Source organism: Lithobates pipiens, unplaced genomic scaffold (genome assembly GCF_037356315.1).
Source record: "Lithobates pipiens isolate NorthernLeopardFrog02 unplaced genomic scaffold, aLitPip1_a1.2 Scaffold_30, whole genome shotgun sequence".
In the NCBI taxonomy this organism is placed as follows: domain Eukaryota; kingdom Metazoa; phylum Chordata; class Amphibia; order Anura; family Ranidae; genus Lithobates; species Lithobates pipiens.
In genome coordinates, this window is record NW_027507791.1 from 7709847 (window position 1) to 7730765 (window position 20919).

At 41.7% G+C, this 20919-nt stretch overlaps 1 protein-coding gene across 8 annotated transcripts in view; it reads right to left on the reverse strand.

Moving 5' to 3' along the window:
• The window catches only part of NRXN3 (neurexin 3), a 464077-nt gene that overhangs the window by 16703 nt on the left and 426455 nt on the right, over positions 1-20919 (reverse strand). For 5 of the 8 annotated variants that reach the window (XM_077463585.1, XM_077463586.1, XM_077463583.1 and 2 more), the window contains one exon: positions 17898-17988. In XM_077463585.1, the coding sequence (XP_077319711.1) occupies positions 17898-17988 (91 nt within the window). The remainder of the gene's footprint in view (positions 1-17897; positions 17989-20919) is intronic. The other 3 variants (XM_077463584.1, XM_077463589.1, XM_077463588.1) reach the window with 1 other exon arrangement.

Consider the following 20919-nt stretch of genomic DNA (forward strand, 5'->3'; position numbering starts at 1 on the left):
GTCGTCCCAAATATCTTCTATTTAAGGATTATGGAGGCCACTGTGCTCTTAGGAACCTTAAGTGCAGCAGAAATTTTTTTGTAACCATGGCCAGATATGTGCCTTGCCACAATTCTGTCTCTGAGCTCTTCAGGCAGATCCTTTGACCTCATGATTCTCATTTGCTCTGACATGCATTGTGAGCTGTAAGGTCTTATATAGACAATCAAACACAGCTGTACTCAAATGAAGGGGTAGAACTATCTCAAGGATGATCAGAAGAAATGGACAGCAGCTGAGTTAAATATGAGTGTCACAGCAAAGGGTCTGAATATTTAGGACCATGTGATATTTCAGTTTTTCTTTTTTAATAAATCTGCAAAAATGTCAACAATTCTGTGCTTTTCTGTCAATATGGGGTGCTGTGTGTACATTAATGAGGAAAAAAATGAACTTAAATGATTTTAGCAAATGGCTGCAATATAACGAGTGAAAAATGTTAAGGTGGTCTGAATACTTTCCACCCCCACTGTACTTACCAGATCTTCCCCTAGGCAACACGTGCAATTAGTTCTTGCAGTGGGGGGGTGCAGAGTTTTGCTGGAGTTGGGCTTTACTCAAATTTGAATGCCATAAATAGCAACTTAAATTTCAATGTCATGAATATATTTATGGATTTCAAATTGGGGTAACTATATTCATGGCATTTCAATCGGGGTACCTGTAATCATGATTTCTAATTGAGGTAACTATATTTGTAACATTCTAAAAGGAATAACTATTCTTGTGGAATTCAAACTGGGGTAACTACAGTACTGTGCAAAGGTTTTAGGCAGGTTTGCAGAAACCCTGTAAAGTAAGAATGCTTTCAAAAATATATATTGTAATTGTATATTTTTATCAATCTACAAAATGTAAAGTGAGTAAACAAAAAGAAAAATCTAAATCAAATCAAGATTTGTTCTGACTACCATTTGACATTAAACCAGCATCAGTTCTTCTAGGTACACCTGCACACAATTTTTGAAGGAACTTGGCAGGTAGGCTGTTTCAAACATCTTGGAGAACTAACTGCAGATCTTCTGTGGATGTTGGCTGCTTCAAATCCTGCTGTCTCTTCATGTGATCCCAGAAGACTTTATGTTTAAATCAGGGCTTGTGGGGCCAAATCATTATATCTAGTACTCCTTGTTCCTCTTTTTTTACGCTGAAGATAGTCCTTAATGACATTGGCTGTATGTATGGGATTGTTGTCCTACTGCAATATAAATTTGGGGCCAATCACTCGCCTCCCTGATGGTATGGAATGATGGATAAATATCTGCCTTTATTTCTCAGCATTGAGGACACCATTGATCAGGCAATGTTGATGACTGTAGACACAGTGGCTGGCCAAGATGGCAAAGCAGCAACTGAAAGACACATGCTTACCACTTCCTTTCAGGAGATGTCCAGCAGTGCCATCAGCACAGAAATTGGTGGGACCCAGATAAACCCAGCTACTGTCCAAAGAATTCTGGCTGGAAGTGATCTTCATGGACAAATTGTGGCCAAAAAGCCATACCTTCGATGTGGAAACAAGGCTAAGTGACTCAACTACGCATGAAAACATAGAAACTATGGTGCAGAAAAATGGCAGCAGGTGCTCTGGACTGATGAGTCAAAATGTGAAATATCTGGCTATAGCAGGAGGCAGTTTGTTGGTGAAGGACTGTAGAGTGGTACAATGGGTGTCTGCAGGAAACAGTGAAACATGGTGGAAGTTCCTTGCAAGTTTGGAGCTGGATTTCTGCAAATGGAGTTGGAGATTTAGTCAGGATCAATGGTGTCCTTGATGCTGAGAAATACAGGCAGATACTTACCCATCATGCCATACCATCAGGAAGGTGTGGTATAGGCCCAAAATGTTATTCTGCAGCAGTACAACAACCCCAAACATATAACCAATGTCATTAAGAACTATCTTCAGCATAAAGCATTGATATCAACATCATGGAGTCTGTCTGGGGTTACATGATGTGACAGAAGGATTTGAGGTGACCCACATCTACAGAATAGCTGTGCTACCTAGAAGGTAGAAAAGGGTGGTCACACCAAATATTGGTTTGATTTGTATTTCACTTAGGTTAGTTTATTTCTATCAATTAACAAAATGGAAAGTAAATGATTAGGCCTCATGCACACTGGTTTCTTGTAAACGCTGTTTATCCGGACTGGAGAAAACCTGCGTTATACACTCCCCTAAGCTGCATTTTTTTTCAAAACAATTTAGTTTTTTTTTTTATTGAACAGAATTTTAATTTTTCCTGGCCATTGAAATAAAAAAACGCTGAAGTGCTAAATGTGCCTAGAGTTTGCGTGTATAACAGCGTTCAGCGGTCAGAATTCCCAATCCTGAGCGCGATATTAGGGCGCTCAGAAAACGGCTTATAAGCTCTTTTGCTTGTAAACTGCTAAAAATGTCAATGAACACATAGGATAACATAGAGGGCAGTTTAAGGGCAAAAAAAAGCCCAAACTCATAAAAACATGAGTTTAATAGCAGCAGTGTGCATGAGACCTTAACACTTGTATTATTTTGAAAGCATTTTTTCACACCTGCCTAAAACTTTTGCATAGTACTGTATATTTGTAGAAGTCAAATTGGGATAATTATATTCAACCTGGGCAATGGCGGCTAGTGCTCAACGTTTTTTTTATTTTATTTTTTATTTTTGGGGGGGGGGCAGCAAACAAACCTGCCCCTCTCACTCGCACATAAAGACCCCCCTGTGCACGGACTGGCCTCGGTACTCACACTGCTCCCTGCACCGGCTCCCGCTTCTCATCCTCCCATCTGCAATCAGGGCATTCTCTGCACCCGTCCACTCTCTCTTCCCTCCCAGGCAGCTCTCATGACATCATCCCTTCAAAGATGCACCTAATTCTCAGGATGCGGCACCTCTTCCCACACACAGGTCACCGTTTTCCTTAAAGGGGCTGCTGCAATCTCCTCCTCTGTGGTAGGAGAGCAGCTTCCCCTGACGGAGAGCCGCGGCCAATACACGCTCCTGGCTTGGGCTTCTGACTGGGAGGACCTGCTTCTTGGCGCTATGGGCTCTGCTAGGAGGACAGTGACCAGTGTGAGCTCTATGAATCATGGAAGGCAGATTCTGCTCCTTGCTTCAGCTTGCCGAAGGGCCATTGCTTCTCCTCATGGCCAAACAGGAAGTGGGTCGAGACAAGATTGGCCGGGGAGTCCTAAGACTCAGGACCCGCTTCCACATTGTCCGTGAGGAGAAACAGGAAGACATTAGTGAATAATATTTTGCGAACATCACAAAACTGGGTGGGCTAAGGGCACAGTGTTCTGCGCCCCGAACACACCCTTTTTTTAAGCCAATTGGAGCCTCAGGCTTTAATCATGTGCTAAAAAAAAAAAACATTGAAATCTATGCGTCTGGCACCCTGCATGTAGATTAGGGGCCTGGCACATGGATTAGGGGGGTGGCGCCCCTAATGGAGCGGCTGCCACTGGAACTGGGGTATACTTACCCCAATTTGATTATTCCTAGTTAAAAGTTGACAGTACCTCCATATATCTTTAGGCCCCTTTCATACGTGCTTTCTGATCAGGTCCGCCTGTCAGTTTTTCAGGCAGACCTGATCGGACGCTCCATGCACCTCTATGGAGCGGTGGATGTCATTGATGACCTATCCGCTGACATCTGCCGCTATCCGATTTGATCCTGTCTGTGAAATCCAGACGGATGGAAACCATATTTTCCATCCACCTGGAGAATTGGATCGGATGAAAACGGACCACCTGTCCATAGAGGACACCAGGGCTTTGACAGGTCCATCTCTGCAGAGTGAGCAGAGACGGACTTGTCATCCGCCTGCTCAGCGGGGATCAGCAGAGCAATCTCTGCTGGGCAAAACGGAGTCTGTACACGGACAAGCCCCTGTGAAAGGGGCCTTACAAGCCTAAATGAACTAAAATATGTAACAAAATGCTACCCTTCATTACAAATCCCATTCCTCCACAGTATTGGTGTGTTAGTTCATAGACATTGAAGGTTGCTCTGTAGATTGATGCACCTTGCAAAAGGGCTGCGGTAAATTCCTTGTCACAGCTATTTCCAACACATGCAGGCCTAAGATTTCATGCTAAAAAAAGTTTTTGTATTTTGTATCAAAGAAAAAGGGAATTTTAGGTGAACATCAAGAATACGGAGAGCTTTTATAACATTTTCCTTGGCCAGTTTTATTTTTTTCTAAAAAGGAGCTTTGAATTGATTAATTACCCAGATTCCTAATGAGAAAAATCTATAAGTGCTTTGATTTAGATGTCTGTAAAGAATGCATATTTAATAGCCGTACCGACCCACTCAGGACACAAAAAACTAGACTTTAGAAAGAAGAAAGGACCAGCGACGGTGGGTTTAGTGGAAGGCTTAAAAAGCCTAATTAACTTTCCGCCATTGCCTGAAATCTGGGCCATAACAAATGAAAGGATTTCTATGGTTTGAAGTCAACGTGAACTTTCTTCATGAGTAGCTTCTTGCCTCCTCCCCACCCGCCAGTTTCATAAAAAAAAAAAAAAAAATCTCAATTAGCAGAACGGTCTTCCAAGCTGCTGTATGAAAATCTCTGCTCTTTATTTTTAGTGGTGCAGGCACGGGAACCACTTGCATTTCCATTTAACACTTGGGGCTGCTTTAATCTTCAAACAGCTGCCTGTTTAAGCCAGATGTGCTGCAGGCTCCGATTCTTCACAGTGTGTTTTACAAGCTGCTGAAGTCAAATGGAAGCAATTTCCCAACGCTAAGTCCTGTCTTCCTTTCTAAATTAACTCGCTGAACTGGGTGTAAATTTCTTGTCACATGAAATACAGACTTTTCTCTCTGTTTGATGGGTCAGGCTCCTGTGAATTTTCGGGTTTGTTTTTAATGCAAGCTCTGTGTTTTTCTGGTCAGTGCCGATGCTTGGCTGTAGGGAAAAAGCTATTGTAAAATGTGGTGTCCAAGGGTGGCCACTGAGGCTGGACTTATAGCTGACATACACTATATAACAAAAGTATGTGGACCCCCTCAAATGATTAAGTAAAGTGGTTTCAAGAAAAAAAAAAAAGGTACTAATATGCTACGCAATTTGATTTCATATATTTGGCAAAGATGTAGTGGAGGTTCCCACTAGGGGGTGTCCACAAGTGTTAGGGGTCTACACAAGTCAGTAGCTCAATCTGTGCTTGTAGTTCACATGGAATTTTTTTTTTTATACCACCGGGCAATGTAATATATCTTATTACCTATACCTGGAAAACCAATTTACCCATAATCTTGTATATGATCTATGGTTATTGTGATCCATCACATCCTTCAGTTGATGCCTCTGCTACATCTTCATTTCAAGGGATATTGAACTGCATTGTCTAGCACACTGACCAGAATTCTTCCACAGGGCATGACCAGGCCTTGGAACTTTTTCATCACAACATATAGAGTGACTGTTTTCTCGCCAAGGTCTGGTCAGAGACAAACAATTTGTGCTTCTAGTTCTCTAAAGGGTTCCTTGAACAATCACCGATTTTTACCTGTCAGATAAGTTCCCACTGACGCCTATTATCTTTTTAGCTATCTCTAAGGGGGATGTTCTTCCCGCTGACCATCACACCAATGTATAATGAGTGGATATAGTAATTTTTTAGCAGAGGTTCTCTGGGACCAGAAAGTTTTTCTTTTTAAGGATTCCTCTGTGTTGAAAAAGCCTTTGCTAGTTGGTAGGTTCCTCCAGATATTTTGCAACCTCTCCAAATGTGATTACAACTAATCATTGCTTTCTACTTCATCATTTACTTTTCAAAGTACTACACCACTGGAGACTTCTCGGTTTTCTTCTTTCATATCTCCTCTTTTTCTCTCCAAATGTCAGCCTAGCCAACCATTATTTTCCCCACAAGCACTTCACTTCTAGAGTATCTCCTGTTCTACTTCCATGGCTTCTCTGTTTCTTCCATGCTTTCCATCTTAGAAAAACCCATGTTAAGGGAGCTCTGTATGTGGTTGAGGCCTTAGAAAATTTACCCCTACCATATCTTTCATTCCTAGAGCCTGCATCAAGCAGTATTTTGTTTACTGCATCATTGGTAAAATGATTGTTCAGTTTTCTTAGAGAGCTGCAACAATAAGCAATTTTCCATCAGGCAGTGCAGTTTTATCATATCCAAGAGCTCATCACTTATTAGTTAACTGTGCCATAGATGTTCCACAGTGGTCACATTGGATTCCTTTTAACATTTCATCCCTGTAGATACCCAGAGGCCCAAAGCCTGACAGTTTCCCTGTCTGTTCTGTGAAGCCAAAACCCCACTGCTGTGTACACCTGCAGGCTTTATTGTCAATGCAGGCTTCCTTCTCCCACAGCACCTGACCGGCCCACAGGAGCCAAACGAGGACGCGGCTGATACATGGCGACACATCTTCAAACTATGACAAATATGGGGAATTTGCAATGGTTCAGTAGACCCCACCAAGCTCCATGTTTCTGCCTCCAGGCTATTTAAATATATTTTCTGATTCTGTGTTGCTTTATTTGGATGTTGACAGTCCAAATAATGCAAACATTTATTGTGTACCGTCACTTTCTCTCCTGTTTATCAATGTAGGCAGAGGGGTCATATCACTGCGTATTGTGGGCCACAGATATGGAACTGGTTCTGGCTTGACAAGTATGTCTTTATTGGGCTGTCTGCAAAATAGAGAGACTAGGGGTGCAAAGAGAAAATGCCAACAGCAGAATGTATAAAGTCCAGATTTAGTTTTATTTAGACACTTGTATCATAAGAAAGAGGTAACAGAAAACACTGATCAGTATACAGCAGGGTTCTTCAACCAGGGTTCCTCCAGAGGTTGCTAGGGGTTCCTTGAGCAATTTCTGCCTCTCAGATGTTTCCACTGACACTATTGCTCTTTTTAGCTATCTGTAAGGGGAGAATTCTTCCCAATGATCACACATGTAAGGAGCTATATTCCCTCTGCCCATCACACTAATGTATAATTTAACTTTTAGCAGGGCAAAACAAGGGAAAGTTTTTTTAAGGGTTCCTCCATGCTGAAAAAAGCTGGTATACAGTATGGTGTGTGTAGATGGTATAGAATACAACTAAGCAATAATTATAAGGATATGCCTTACAAAATTAGGACATCAAGCATAGATGGAAAATGTTACGTACTCATTTTGAATGGTATATCCTTATGTTGCTTCATTTTAGAAACCATTATGAATACATATGTATTTGCTCTCAGTCAATGATGTATACTAATCCTTTGAACCTGTGAAAAGTGTTTATTTTATTGATACAATAAAATAAATCTGGACTTTATATGTTGCGCTTTTCCTATTGTCCACCCAGTGCCTACTTGGGCATAGAGCCGACTTTTGGCCACCATTGCTGGGAGAGGTGCCTAATCATTCTCTCTAGACTGCTTATCCGCTTCCGGACCGCCTGCCGCATATATACTGCGACAGGGCGGCCTGGCTGTGCAAAATCGCATACCTGTACGTGATTTTGTGCATGTGTTGTAGTGGGCTCAGCACCCTCGCTATGATTGGACACAGCAGAGGCCAATCAGTGGGTCAGGCATATAGCTGATCTGTCAGGGAGCAAAAGAGAGATCTTGTAGCTGAAACATGGTCTCTCTTTCTTTTTCTCCAGTGTATCTATGAATGAATGAATGAATGAAATACTTGTATAGCGCACAATGCGAACTGAATCGCCTCTATCCCCCACACAGTTAGAAAGCACCTCCCAGGGACACACTTAACTCTTTGATTGCCCCTGGTGTTAATCCATTCCCTGGCAGTGTCATTTATAAAGTGATCAGTGCATTTTTTTTTTTAGCACTGATCACTGTATTGGTGTCACTGGTCCCCAAAAAGTGTCCAATTTGTCAGTCGCAATCCTGATAAAAATCGCTGATCGCCGCCATTACTAGTAAAAAATGTAAATGCCATGATAACATCCCATATTTTGCAGACGTGTTAACGTTTGCGCAGACCAATCAATATACGCTTATTGGGATTTTTTTTTTAACCAAAAATATGTAGCAGAATACATCCTAAACTGATGAAGAAATTACATTTTTTTAATTGGGAATGTTTTAGAATAGAATGTAAAAAATATTGTTTTTTATTCAAAATTGTCTTTTTTTTTTTTTTACAGTGCACAAAATAGAAAACTGCACAGGTGATCAAATACCACCAAAGACAGCTGTATTTGTGGGAAAAAAAAAACATCATTTTGTTTGGGCCTAGCGTTGCCTGAATGTGCAATTTGTCAGCTAAAGCAGTGCAGTATGGCAAAAAATGGCCTCGTCAGGAAGTGGGTAAAACCTTCCAGAGCTGAAGTGGTTAAAAGGATAAGTTCATCTTTTGTGAACTCATTACATGTTATACCCACATCCACATCTGCCTACTCTCCCCCGGATTCCCCTCCCCCCTTCCTATGACAGCAGGCCGGGGCTCTTCTCCCCTCACTTGCTGTCAGAAGTCATTTGAATGGGCTGCTGTGCCTGCATTTCACGCAGAAAAAAAAAAGTCCCTGCATTTTGATAAACGCAGTGGCCGAGAAATCACATGGTGCTTTTCCACTGCTGTTTCCGCACCCACGCTGCATTTTTGGATGCGTAGATGGGGTGCCATTAATGACGCAGCACGTTTTAACTTCGGGAACAGCAACCATCCGCAATAGTCTAGCCTTAGCCAGGAATTTTATCCTACATATCCAACGGCAACCATGGTTTATGTAGAAGCGAGGCTTATTAAATATAGTATGTCTATGTTGGGATGACCAAGTTTGAATATGCTTTAAAGCCAACTACATTTTTAAAGCCGAAAATATCCCATTAAAGAGGAAGTAAACCCTGATGGGTTTACTTCCTCTTTGATTCCCTGCAAAGGTAAAGCATAATGGATCGCATAGTAGTCCATTATGTGTCACTTACCTGACACAGGAGCCAGCGATGTCACCGCTTTCCCCTTGTGTAATGAGCCTCCATCTTCTTGGTGAGTCTCGCTGCTCCGGTGCTATAATTAGACGGAGCCGCGATGACATCACTCCCGCGCATGCGCACAGGAGCCGCCACTCACGGCATATCGCTGTTGACAGCGGCGCGCTGCTGTCTACGGCGCATGCGCCATAGACAGCGGTGCCTGTCTTTTGCCAAATTGCTCCTAAACCATGTAGGTTTAGGAGATATTTCTTGGACCTACAGGTAAGCCTTAATCTAAGCTTACCTGTAGGTCATAGTGGTTTGTAAGGGTTTACAACCACTTTAATCCCAGTTTCAGTAGGTTGGTGTTGGAGATATAACATAGGAACACTGAAAAGGAGAAAAGACAGTTTTCCTGCCAATATACCAGTACACAATACACTCAAAAGACACTTTATAAACAGGATTCCTCAACATTCATTTTCTCTATAAAGCCATTCATAACAAAACCTGGAATTCCATCTCCCCACACACAATCCATACATGAATATCTGGTATAAAGAGAATGGGGTGATTAAATCTTGAAATGCAATATTCGCTCCCTCTAGATAGGAGCACTTGTGTCAGATCCATCATTGCTGCCCCTATGGATGCTGGGAAGCCCAGTAGGTGACATTCAGTCCAGAAATACAACCGGGACAATTGCTAGTGACAGAGTACATACGTGTAGACACTGGGGCTGTTGTATAAAAACTGGGGACAAGACAAAATGGTTTGACACTCAAAACAACCAATACGATTTTTCTTTTCAGTCTAACATTCCCTAGAATTAAGAGTGCTTGAATATGATTGGTTGATGGGATAGCTAGTTTTGTCTCCATTTCCATACATCAGACCCAGTGGCCGATTATGGCAGTAAAGGGCCACCGCTTTGTGGAATCTCTGCTGGGACTAGGGTGAAGGATGGAGAGGAAGGTGGATGGATTGAACTTCTGAACAGAGAGGGAAATACAAGGCACACCTTCTATAAAGCTTTTCTGCTCAATGTAGGCAGTTTACTGAGACAACCAGACACGAGAACACAGACAGACACATCATGCGGCACGTGACACGGCATGCAAAGCTGTTAACCTGCAGTGAGCCTGCAGCACTGAGCCTGACCTTGTACTGCAGGCCCAGCTGACATCAAAAGGGTTAATTCCAGCTCACAACTGACACATGAACAGCATGCTCCAAACTGGAATGATCACTGGTCAGATAATGGACACACGAGTGGCAATAAAATTCCCTGTAATGCCATCTGCATTGTTTACTTTGAGGTGGGCAGAGCGGGCTGGAGTCTGTCATTCCTCAATGAACCCAGCATACCGACATACCTAAGCTGTTACTCCAGAGAAAGCTAGTTACTGGCCAATGCCTGCTTTAGGGTGGCAAGCCTTTCTTTTCTTGATAATGGGAGGAGAGGTCTTGAGCCTAACTGATCGCACTGATACTGTACTTAGATATGCCATCTATAGTCTTGAGAGCACGGTTGTCCTCAGATGGGCAGCTGTCTCTCTTTACATTCTTTTTGGTTGACCAATTCAAGGGCCAAGTTTACTTCAAAGGAAGACATGTTGGCCTCGAAGAGAAGGGAGTCCCCTGCTGTGATCCACTCTTCCTTCTTAGTCAAAAAGTTAAAGCAGCACAGCTATTAGAAATGCCTTCCTTCATGGGAGAAGGATCAAGGTGATTGCTTGTACCGATATGTTTGACAAGCTAGAAAGAAGGAAAAAAAAAATGTTCTCCTTGATAGCAGGCTTGTCTATTAACAGCAATCAGTACTGTCCCATAGGAAAGAACTTTGCAGTCAAATTCTTATTTGATCTCTGCAAGTAATGCCTGAATCAAAAGCATTGCCTGCAATGATTAGCCTGCATATCTCCTAGCTAAGCCACAGAGACCCAAACTGTGCTGCAGACAGCCACTTCCTGAGGGCCCTCAGGTCTACTCCGAATGACAACCGGGGAGTTGTCCCTGTTCTGTGAATTGTGAATTCTAGTATTCCAAGATAAGAGTTCACTTTGAGCATAATTTTATCTTTCATACATCTGACATTGTGCAGCAGGATGCAAAGATAAAAAAATTTGGACGGGATATACATTACCAGATGTCTCTGCTATGCACGTACAAGGTTTTGTTGCTTAATGTCTATTGTGGCACCTACCTTTACAATATAGGACCTCAACGGGAAAAGTGTAAAAGTACGCAAGCTGCAGATGTTTTCTCTGATGGGAATTGGGACTAGAGGAAGAGTAAATAAGCATAATGGTCTCTATTGTACTAATCGTATAGCTAGGCCAGTGTACAGCTAGTAGTATTTAATAACGTTCAACTGGACTTTGTTCTGTAATGCTGAAGACAGAACAGGCCCAGCTGAATGTAACCAACTTCTACTAAGAGTAATCTGTTGTCAACTGCATGCCAGTGAAATCACCCTGATGTTTGAATTGAGCATGTGGTGGGTTCAGCACATGGATCTGGTTTCCATTTTAGTACATCTTTTAATCAATGGTTGGCTGTGAATAAAAATCAAAAAGTAAGAAATGAAGATAAGTTACTAGCAGCGACAGTAACTTATCTTCATTGGTTATTTTTTGTATTAGGGATTTATAGCGGCGGCAATGGTGTTATAAATATTACTTCCTCTCCGTTGTAGCTGCGGATCAGCCGAGCAGGGAGAGGGGGGAGGTGTAGTGAGGGCGGGAAGAGAATGCCTGTTCACAACGGAATGCATCAGCGAATCAGATGTTTTCACATAAAAGAACGTGCCTGCAATTTACACAGCACTGCCTAGAAAATGGAAGCGGAATGCGAATGCAACGCACATCCGTGAAACAAACTGATTAAAACTAATATTTTTAAAATGTTCTGTGAATTGGATGCAGGCTAAGCCGCATCCAATTTGCATAGGTGTGAACCCAGCCTAACACATTTATTGTACTCTAAATTAGAGCTGTGGAAATTTAAAGATTAATTCCTCGATTAATCAATACATTTTTGTTGATCAATCAAAATTCTTTTGATCGGTACTCACCTCTCCATCGGCTTCCGGGTCTTCAGGGAGTTCCATCAGAGATCCAGTGAGGTCACGGACATCAATGTCACTGGACTCCTCCCCCCTTCCCCAAGTGCCTCCGTCTGCTAACGAAAGGAAGGAGGGAGGAGTCCAGTGATGTTGAACTTCTGATTGAACGTAACACGAACAGGGAAGGAGCTACGCATGACGTCACCCGCTGCTGCCCTACGGAACGAACACGATTGTCGGTTTAACATGCTGTGTTTTTATCATCTTTATGTGAGTAGTTTGTGTTTGAACACAAAAATGTAATCTTATACTTAAGCGGTGAGCACTTAGATCTTTTCTTTCTACCCATGACCTGGCGTCCTTGCTGAGATCTAAGGAGACGTGAGAGAAGTTTATGGTCTGTGTTAACTCTTTTGATACCTGCTTGCACAGGGGTCCATGCCATAAGGTGAGAGCGATTAGTTAGACCGGAGGTGGAGGGATTGTTATGCTATTGTGGAAAATAAAATTACTTATGTCAGTGCTACAGTTTGAATTTAAAACGTATTTGTGTGAACTGTGAAGTTAAGTTATGGATTGTGGAAACTAACTAGTGTCGGGTAATTGTATATAGTGTATACCACATTTACCACTGACTAATGCAGAGTTGCAATGCAAGGAGATCAGCTAAAAGTAGTTGGATCTGTATGTGCGTTTTAATTAATCGAAATTAGTCGATTAAAAAATGATTAATCAAACATGAAAATTTCAATCAGTAACAACCCTACTCTAAATAGATGTTTCCACAACCTAGATCTAAAGAAGATAATCAATGTGACACTGCTGGCCTACCTAATTGGCAACCAATGTCCAAATAAACACAAATAAGTGAACTTAATGTTACTAATCATCCAATATCTGATGCCAACACTTTTTTTTGAGTAATAAATAAAAGACCTTATAAATGTGATCAGTATAGAAAAAAATATATATTACATTTAGACCATAAACTACATATATATATATATATATATATATATATATATATATATACACACATATATATATATATTTTTTTTTATATATATACTGATCATATTTATAAGGTCTTTTATTTTTTTATTTACTACTCACAATAAGCGTTAGCATCACATATTGGACGTTTAGTAGTATTATGTTCACGTATTGGTGTTTACATTTCATTTGGATATGCATTGCCAATTAGGTAGGCACAGCAGTGTTACATTGATTATGTTCTTTATATAATGGTTGGCTTTAAAGTGTGTGGTGGTTTCTTCAAATTTGATATAATTAGGGCATTGAATCAGAGTGGCTAAGGTGTGACTTTTCTTATTTTTTACTTGGTTTTATTTGATCAAAAGTGTACATTTGCTGTGTGTGTGTATGCATACCCGTTTAATGTTGCTATCATTTTATATGCATGCTGAAGTTTTCCCAATGTGGTGTAGCTAATGATCGTGAGGAGTTGCACAGTACACCCCAACTAAGATAGTTGTTATTCCTAATGAGAAAATGTGCGTCTTAAACACTAAAATCTGATCCCATGAGATTAAGGCAGGCAACACGAGGTGTGGTCTATCTGTGCATTCATCTTCTATTGTAAGGGCACTTGACATGGAGTAACATGTAAGGGGAAAGTCTAGGTCTTAATTTGTGGTTCTCGTAGAAAATAAATAAGTTGTTTAACTTCCATCTGGCTCCCGTCTGGGAGCTCCCTAGACACTCCGGAAGATGATTGCAGTGCCTTCCACATGCCACTCGGTATTGGATTTTGTCTTCTGTGGTCAGTTTTAAGTCTGGCTTCACACACATGCATTGTGGGATTTTTTAGGATGGCACTCCAATGCATATGCAGAGAAGCTGCCATTGCATTTGCAGTAGAGTGCACCACAACTGACATCGTAGGTGTTGCTGCATTGCTAAAAATGCTTTAGGTGAGTCTTTTCATGTGCTAAGGTGCACTGCTAGTCCATTAAAAATGACTGTGCTACCATAGGACAGTGTACCTTAATGAACAAAAAACATATGCACAAGTGTTTTGGGGGGCCCTGATGGGTTTTTAATTCTATTTGGGGTTCAGTTTAGGAGAATTCCTCTCACTCAATGTCCTGGTGGCAAAGTTTTGATGGAACATACAGTTTGGGGTATAGTTTGCATAGCTGTACCTCCATCGAAACTGCATTTAGGATTCTCTTGTATTTTATTGTATTATAACTGTATTGTCTTACTTTTATATTATAAAGTGCTGCGTAAAATGTTGGCGCTATATAATCCTGTATCATAATAATAATAATGTAAACTCATTCTGTGACAATGATGCAAAGTCTAATAGTGTGTATAGGGTCTTAGTCTGTAAGGTTCAATATTGAGTTGTCCTACCCTTTGCAGCTAGAACAGCTTCAACTCTTCTGGGAAGGCTGTCCACAAGGTTTAGGAGCGTATCTACGGGAATGCTTGACCATTCTCTCAGAAGATCATTTGTGTGGTCAGGCACTGTTGTGGCCTAGAAGGCCTGGTTCGCAGTCTCCGCTCTAATTCATCCCAAAAGTGTTCCGTCGGGTTGAGGTCAGGACTCTGTGCAGGCCAGTCAAGTTCCTCCACCCCAAACTCGCTCATCCATGTCTTTATGATCCTTGTTTATGCACTGGTGCTCAGTCATGTTGTAACAGGAAGGGGCCATCCCCAAACTGTTCCCACAAAGTTGGGAGCATTAAATTGTCCAAAATGTCTTGGTATGCTGATGCCTTAGGAGTCCCCTTCACTTGAACTAAGGGGCCAAGCCCAACCCCTGAAAAACAACCCCACATCATAATCCCCTCTCCACCAAACGATTTGCACCAGTGCATAAAGCAAGGTCCACAAAATACAAGGATGAGCGCGTTTGGGGTGGAGAAACCTTCTGGAAGAATGTTCAAACATTTCCATAGACACTCTCCTAAACCTTGTGGGCAGCCTTTCGAGAAGAGTTGAAGCTGTTCTAGCTGCAAAGGGCGGGCCAACTCAATATTGAACTCTACGGACCAAGACTGGGATTACATTAAATTTCATGTGCTTGTAAAGGTAGGTGTCCCAAAAGTTTTTGTTAATATAGTGTGTGTGTGTGTGTGTGTGTATATTATATATATATATATATATATATATATATATATATATATATATATATATATATTGAATGTTGTTATTATAAACACATTATTGTATGTCTAAATATATTTGGGTCATCACTGATCTTGATTATATGTTTTCAAGACTGCCTATGCTATCTTCAGATAAAGGGAACAGACAGGGTTGACAGGCTCCAGCCACTTGGGGGTCCTAAAATCCTTAACTGGGTGGATTGGGAGGAAAGCAGCGGACAGAAGTGGGAGGCAGAGCACTATATACACACACATATCTATCTTTATAAGGGATTTCTAGAGCCTGTTCAGTGTCCTTTTCTAGCTGCATTTAGTGTGATGGCAAGACAAAATTTTGTTGCCTCTGTTCAGAAAAAGACTCCATATATATTGTATTTGATTACGGCTGACTAGGTAAAGCAATCAAGATGAAAATCAAGCGATGGATTGTAAAGGAAAAAAACAAAAAAGAAAACTTTCAGATGCGAACAGTTTCTGACATCCACAGACATGGATAATAATAATAACTGGAATGGGAAAAAAAAAATGACCAAAAGTCATGCGGTACAATGTGAAGTGGATCAACATGAAAATGTGTAAATATATACAGAGCTTGTATATATTTAATCCATACAGGTAAATATTTACCTATGTACAGGTACAATTACTTTAGACTTTTAGTGGTATTGGCAGGGGTGGACAGACAGAGAGAGGTTAGCACTGGCTTAACCTGCCCATTTGCAGCATGCTCTGTACGCCAGCTAGTCCCCGATCCCCCGCAGACTGTGCCTGGACCGCCAACTGCTGGAGGCCGCTCTGATCTGATTCTCCCTCATTGTCAAGGTTGATTACCTATAACAATTCCTGGTATGTGTAGAGGAGGCCCTAGAAGCACAGAGCTCTGTTCACTACAGTTCTGCAGATAAAATTCCCTTCAAACCCATAAAATAAAACTTCCAAAAAGTATAACTGTGATAGCTACTTTTTCCTGCAATTCTGTCCTACCTGATGATATCTCTTTCAGATTCACCCAACCATCCCACAATGGAGGGGACTTTCCCCAGACTACTATATATCAGTTTCTTCCACAACAATGAGATTGTCACACAAAAGTTTGTGTCCACCTCTCCCACAATGGTGACATTTTCCAGTAGAAGTGTGTCTGCCCCTCCTACAAAGGTGACATTCCGCTGCAATTCTCTGTGTCTCCAACTTTCCTGCAATGGTGACATTTCCCCAGGTCAGTTTGTGTTTCTATCTCTCCTGTAATCGCTAGACTTTCAAATGGCAGTTTGCGCCTCCACCTCTCCTTTATTGGGGAGATCGCCTCATGGCAGTTTGTGTTTTTGCCCCCTCCCGCAATGGTGGAATCCCCCCCCCCCCTGCCCATAGTTTGGGTCTCCACCCCTGCAATGGTGAAATTCCTCTGAAATTGTCTGTCTTTCTCTCCACCTCTTCTGCAAAAGTGAAATTCTCCTGCTATAGTTTATGTCCCCCACTCCACCCACAATGGCAAAATTCCCTCACAGGTGTCTGTATCTTCACTGGTGAAATTCCCTAATGGCTGTTTGTGTCCCCATCCCTCCTGTAATGGTCAGATTTAGCAATGATAATTTGTCTCTGTCCCCTCCCACAATGGTGAAATTTCCCTGCGAATGTTTGCGTCTCTGTCTCTTGCAATGGTAAAAAACCCCCATGGCAGTTTGTGTCTCCACTCCTCATGGTAGCTATGTGTCTGACCTCTTCCACAATGGCTGGATTGCCCTTCCTGCATTGGTGAAATTTCCGTGCCACATTTGGTGTCCCCACCACTCCCGCCGTAGTTTTTCTCCACCTGCACTGCAATGGTGCAATCTTCCTGCAATAGTTTGGGTCTCCACCTCTCTTGCCATGCTGAAGTTTCTCCACCCCTCCTGTAATGGTTGCTTTCCCTGTAGTAGTGCCTCTGCCCCTCATTCAATGGTGAGCTTTCCCCGCAAATGCAAAGTTTTCAATGAAATCTGTAAAATAACCCCTAAAAAGTTGTCGTTGGATAACCCCAATGATGACTTTTTTAAAATGTTGACCCTTAAGAAATCTGGTCTTTCCTGAGAGAAGGTACAGAATTTTTGCTGTATCAGATGTGATTATGTTCTACTGATTCGTCCTTCCTGCCCTGTATGGATGCATACTAATCTGCACATTTCCCTGGGTTTACGTCTCGGAGTGGCCCCCAACACTTGACGGTGGGTGCAGGAACAGCAGTGCTGAGCTCCCTATACAATCCTATTGCAGGCTGTCCAGCTAATTGCACTGATTTTTAATTTTTTTTTAGAAGAAGAAAAAAAAAGTGTTCAGAGCCTCTCCTCGCATACACGTTTCAGCATTTATGGCGTGTTAATGTCTGTGTCCCGTTCATACAGACATTACGACACATATATTTGTTGCACATACACAGATTTGTACGGCCAAAGCCCCCAGAACAGAGACAAGTTTCAGTAAGGAAAGCAGAGAATAAAATGTGTTCACAGCAGCTCCAAAAAAAAAAAAAAAAAAAAATGTACATCTAACTGTTCCCACAATCCCCAGGGAGGAGCGAGCCACGTCCTGCTATTCCCACATAGGTGAATGATACTGCTCCACTTGGGCGGAGCACACCTTTCCTGATCCAGATATTCCCTACTCATATCATAGACTTCTATATAAAGGCAACTGCATGCACCTTAGGAAAAACAAAACTCTATTATTGTAAAAAAAAAAGGATCAAGCAGAAAGTACACTGACCTGACGTACCTGTGCCAGTATCGCATTCTGCAGCATCTTCGTCATCACTGCCGATAGAACATTCTGCTGATGACACAATATCATCTGTTGGCTGTGGAGACAAGACAATGCTTAAAGTAGATGTAAACTCCAACTCGAGGACATTTAGATTTCTCTGTTGTCATAATTTTTTTTATTTTTTTTTTTTAAGTGGAACATTATTCAAAATGGGTCAACCTCATTCTCTTCCATACTTGCATCTTTTTTTTTATTTAATTAACCAGTACCTGCTCCCACTTCATCAATTCTTGCCTGGTGTGCTTGGCTTATACCCTGCAGCCACCTGAGATTCATGCCAGAAGGCTGCAGGAAAGCACTGCTATGCCTTGTGCACACGTGAAGAGTCGGCTCGGAGACATCAGGAGGTCACCATCGACAAATTTAAGATGTGGGCTCCAGAGAGTCTGAACCCCATGAACTATTGGCTGCGGGAGAGACAGTACTGGACTCTTATCGACTGTTAACGCAGTATTGAAACCAAAAATAAAGACTTCTTATATTGCATGGAATGGAAGAGAGCTTGGGACTTTGAGGCATATTATTGGATAATGAATAATTGTTAAACATATATTTGTTCCTTCTACAATAGTGATTCTACAAGTCTATGACAGTAAGTAAATGCATAATTACATTTTTTTAATAAAACATAATTATGACATAAATGACATGACACAGCATAACCTGTTGTGGAAAAATAATCTCCATGACAGAATACCCTATAGGACTATATAACATGTAGGGTCTAAAATATATTGCATTAAAAGCATGGTAGACTGTCTGTAGGACATGGTGCATCTGTGTAAGCCCGATGCGTTTCGTGGGACAATGCAGACTCTTCAGGGGCTGATGCAGCATAATTCTATGGAAATACAAATGTACCTAAGTAGCCGAGTCTAATAGGAATACCAAAAGATTGGGAAACGTAGTAGGTATCGGAGACCAAATTGACAATGCTGGAGATACTTACGTCAACTGTGCATGGGAAACAAAGCACAAGGACTGTATAAAAGGGTCCACCGCTTATATTGCAGCTTGTATATGGTGGCTTAATTTGTTTGTTTGTTTTTTTTTAGTTTTTGTGTTACTAGTCAGATCATCAGGTGAAAATAAAAAAAACTAAAGAAGTCTCCACATGTAAGAATTGGTAAAATGCAACATTATCACTGATCTACTGCAGCCCCTTGCTGTCTATGTGCACCTAGCATAGGCTGTGTGGAATTTCTCAGGCTGGGTTTCCTGATGGAAACTGCAGCAGATCATGTCCGTGTAACGTGTGTTGCAACAGCCCCTTGTGGCCTTCATCCGCACAGCTGGGAATCCGGAACAGAGCATGGCCACCCTAAAACAGAAAGCACGGGGGGAAACAAGGGCCTTCATGGCATGAACATCAGACATTATTTTTTAAGTTTTTTTCAGGCACTTTTTAAAAGATTAAAAGTCAGCAGCTACTGTACAAGTACTTTAGCTGTTGACTTAATAATAAAACACCTACCTGCCCAGGGATCCAGCGCTGTACTCCTCCGGGCCAGTCCTTCTCCAGACTTTAGGTCCCTGAGCCGCCATGCTGAGCGTGGGAAGCAAGGCTTCACAGTGGGCGCCCTACTGCACTTACACGAGCCACTCTGTGTTGTGTGAATGGTCCTGAGTACATGTCAAAACTAGGTACCTGCTACCCAAAAGAGGGGGGGAGGGAAAGAGGACAAATGGAACTTTTGTTTTTTAGTGAAGTTTTGCTTTATTAAAAACTGCAGGATTTAAAAATATATAAAATGAACATGTTAAAATCTTATAAGATAATTTATTGATTGGATTTAGTTATTTATTCCTATTAAAAGGTTAAACATACGCTTCTCCCCCGAAGTTTTACTATGTCCTACAGGGAAAAGCCTAGCATTGTATCTTGGCTGAATTACTTTTATCAGACCCATTTAGACAGACCAGCCTGATTATTCCAGCCCCCCCCAATTTATTTTCACTCCTTCAACCCCCCCCCCCCCTTTCTTCCTCAACTGATTCAGTTTGTCACGATCAGACAGCCGGGTGATTCATGGCGGTTGCCGATTTGACTGGTGGTGTAGAAAAGTGCTCTGTTCTGACTTGCCTCCTCCCAGGCTGAAGTATGTTCTTGTAGGACAAGCATTTACCCTGAAGGTAATCGCTTTATATAAATGTGCATTAACGAGGCCTGCTGCAATTACCATTTTAGTGGCTTCTTGTAATATAAGAAGAAAAACATCTCTTTTACTATTCACATTATGGCATTAAACGCTCCTCCGGCTTCGGCGTTATTAGTCTGCATTCACTGTTAATTCCTTAGAAGAATATCACAGCGATACCCTGGCCGCTTTTTATCTGAGCACATAGCCAACTGCAAGCTGTGTTAATCAGTCACCCGCTGCAAGAATGGCCGTGCAGAGTACTAATCAGTCAGCCTCTGCAAAATATGAACCAAGTGTACCCTGCAATAACCAAGCAGACGCAAAATTAACCAGCCACACTCTTCAATAACCCGCCACACCTTGGAACAACCAACTGCAATCTGTGACGAACCATCAACCCTCTAGAACCAATCACAAAAACCTGCCACCCTGTGATAACCAGTCACACTCCACAATATAGTAACCCACTACCCTACAGAGCAATCAACTGCACACTAGGATAACCCCCCACCTTCTGGAACAACACTTTGTGATAACTGCACCCTTACACCTTCTACAACAACGACTAACCACTCTTTCCAAAACCAGTCACCTTCTACAACAACTAACACATTCTAAAATAACACATCATTCTCTAAAACAGTAGTCTCCAAACTGAGGCCCTTTCATTGTTTTTTTTCGGCCCTTGAGGCACTATTCTTTCCACTGACACAAACAATGGGGCATCATTTCTTCTACTGACAACAAGAATGTGGTACTATTCCTCCCACTGACACCAACTATTGCTCCCCTAATACTAAAGATTGGGCATGGTTTACTCCCAC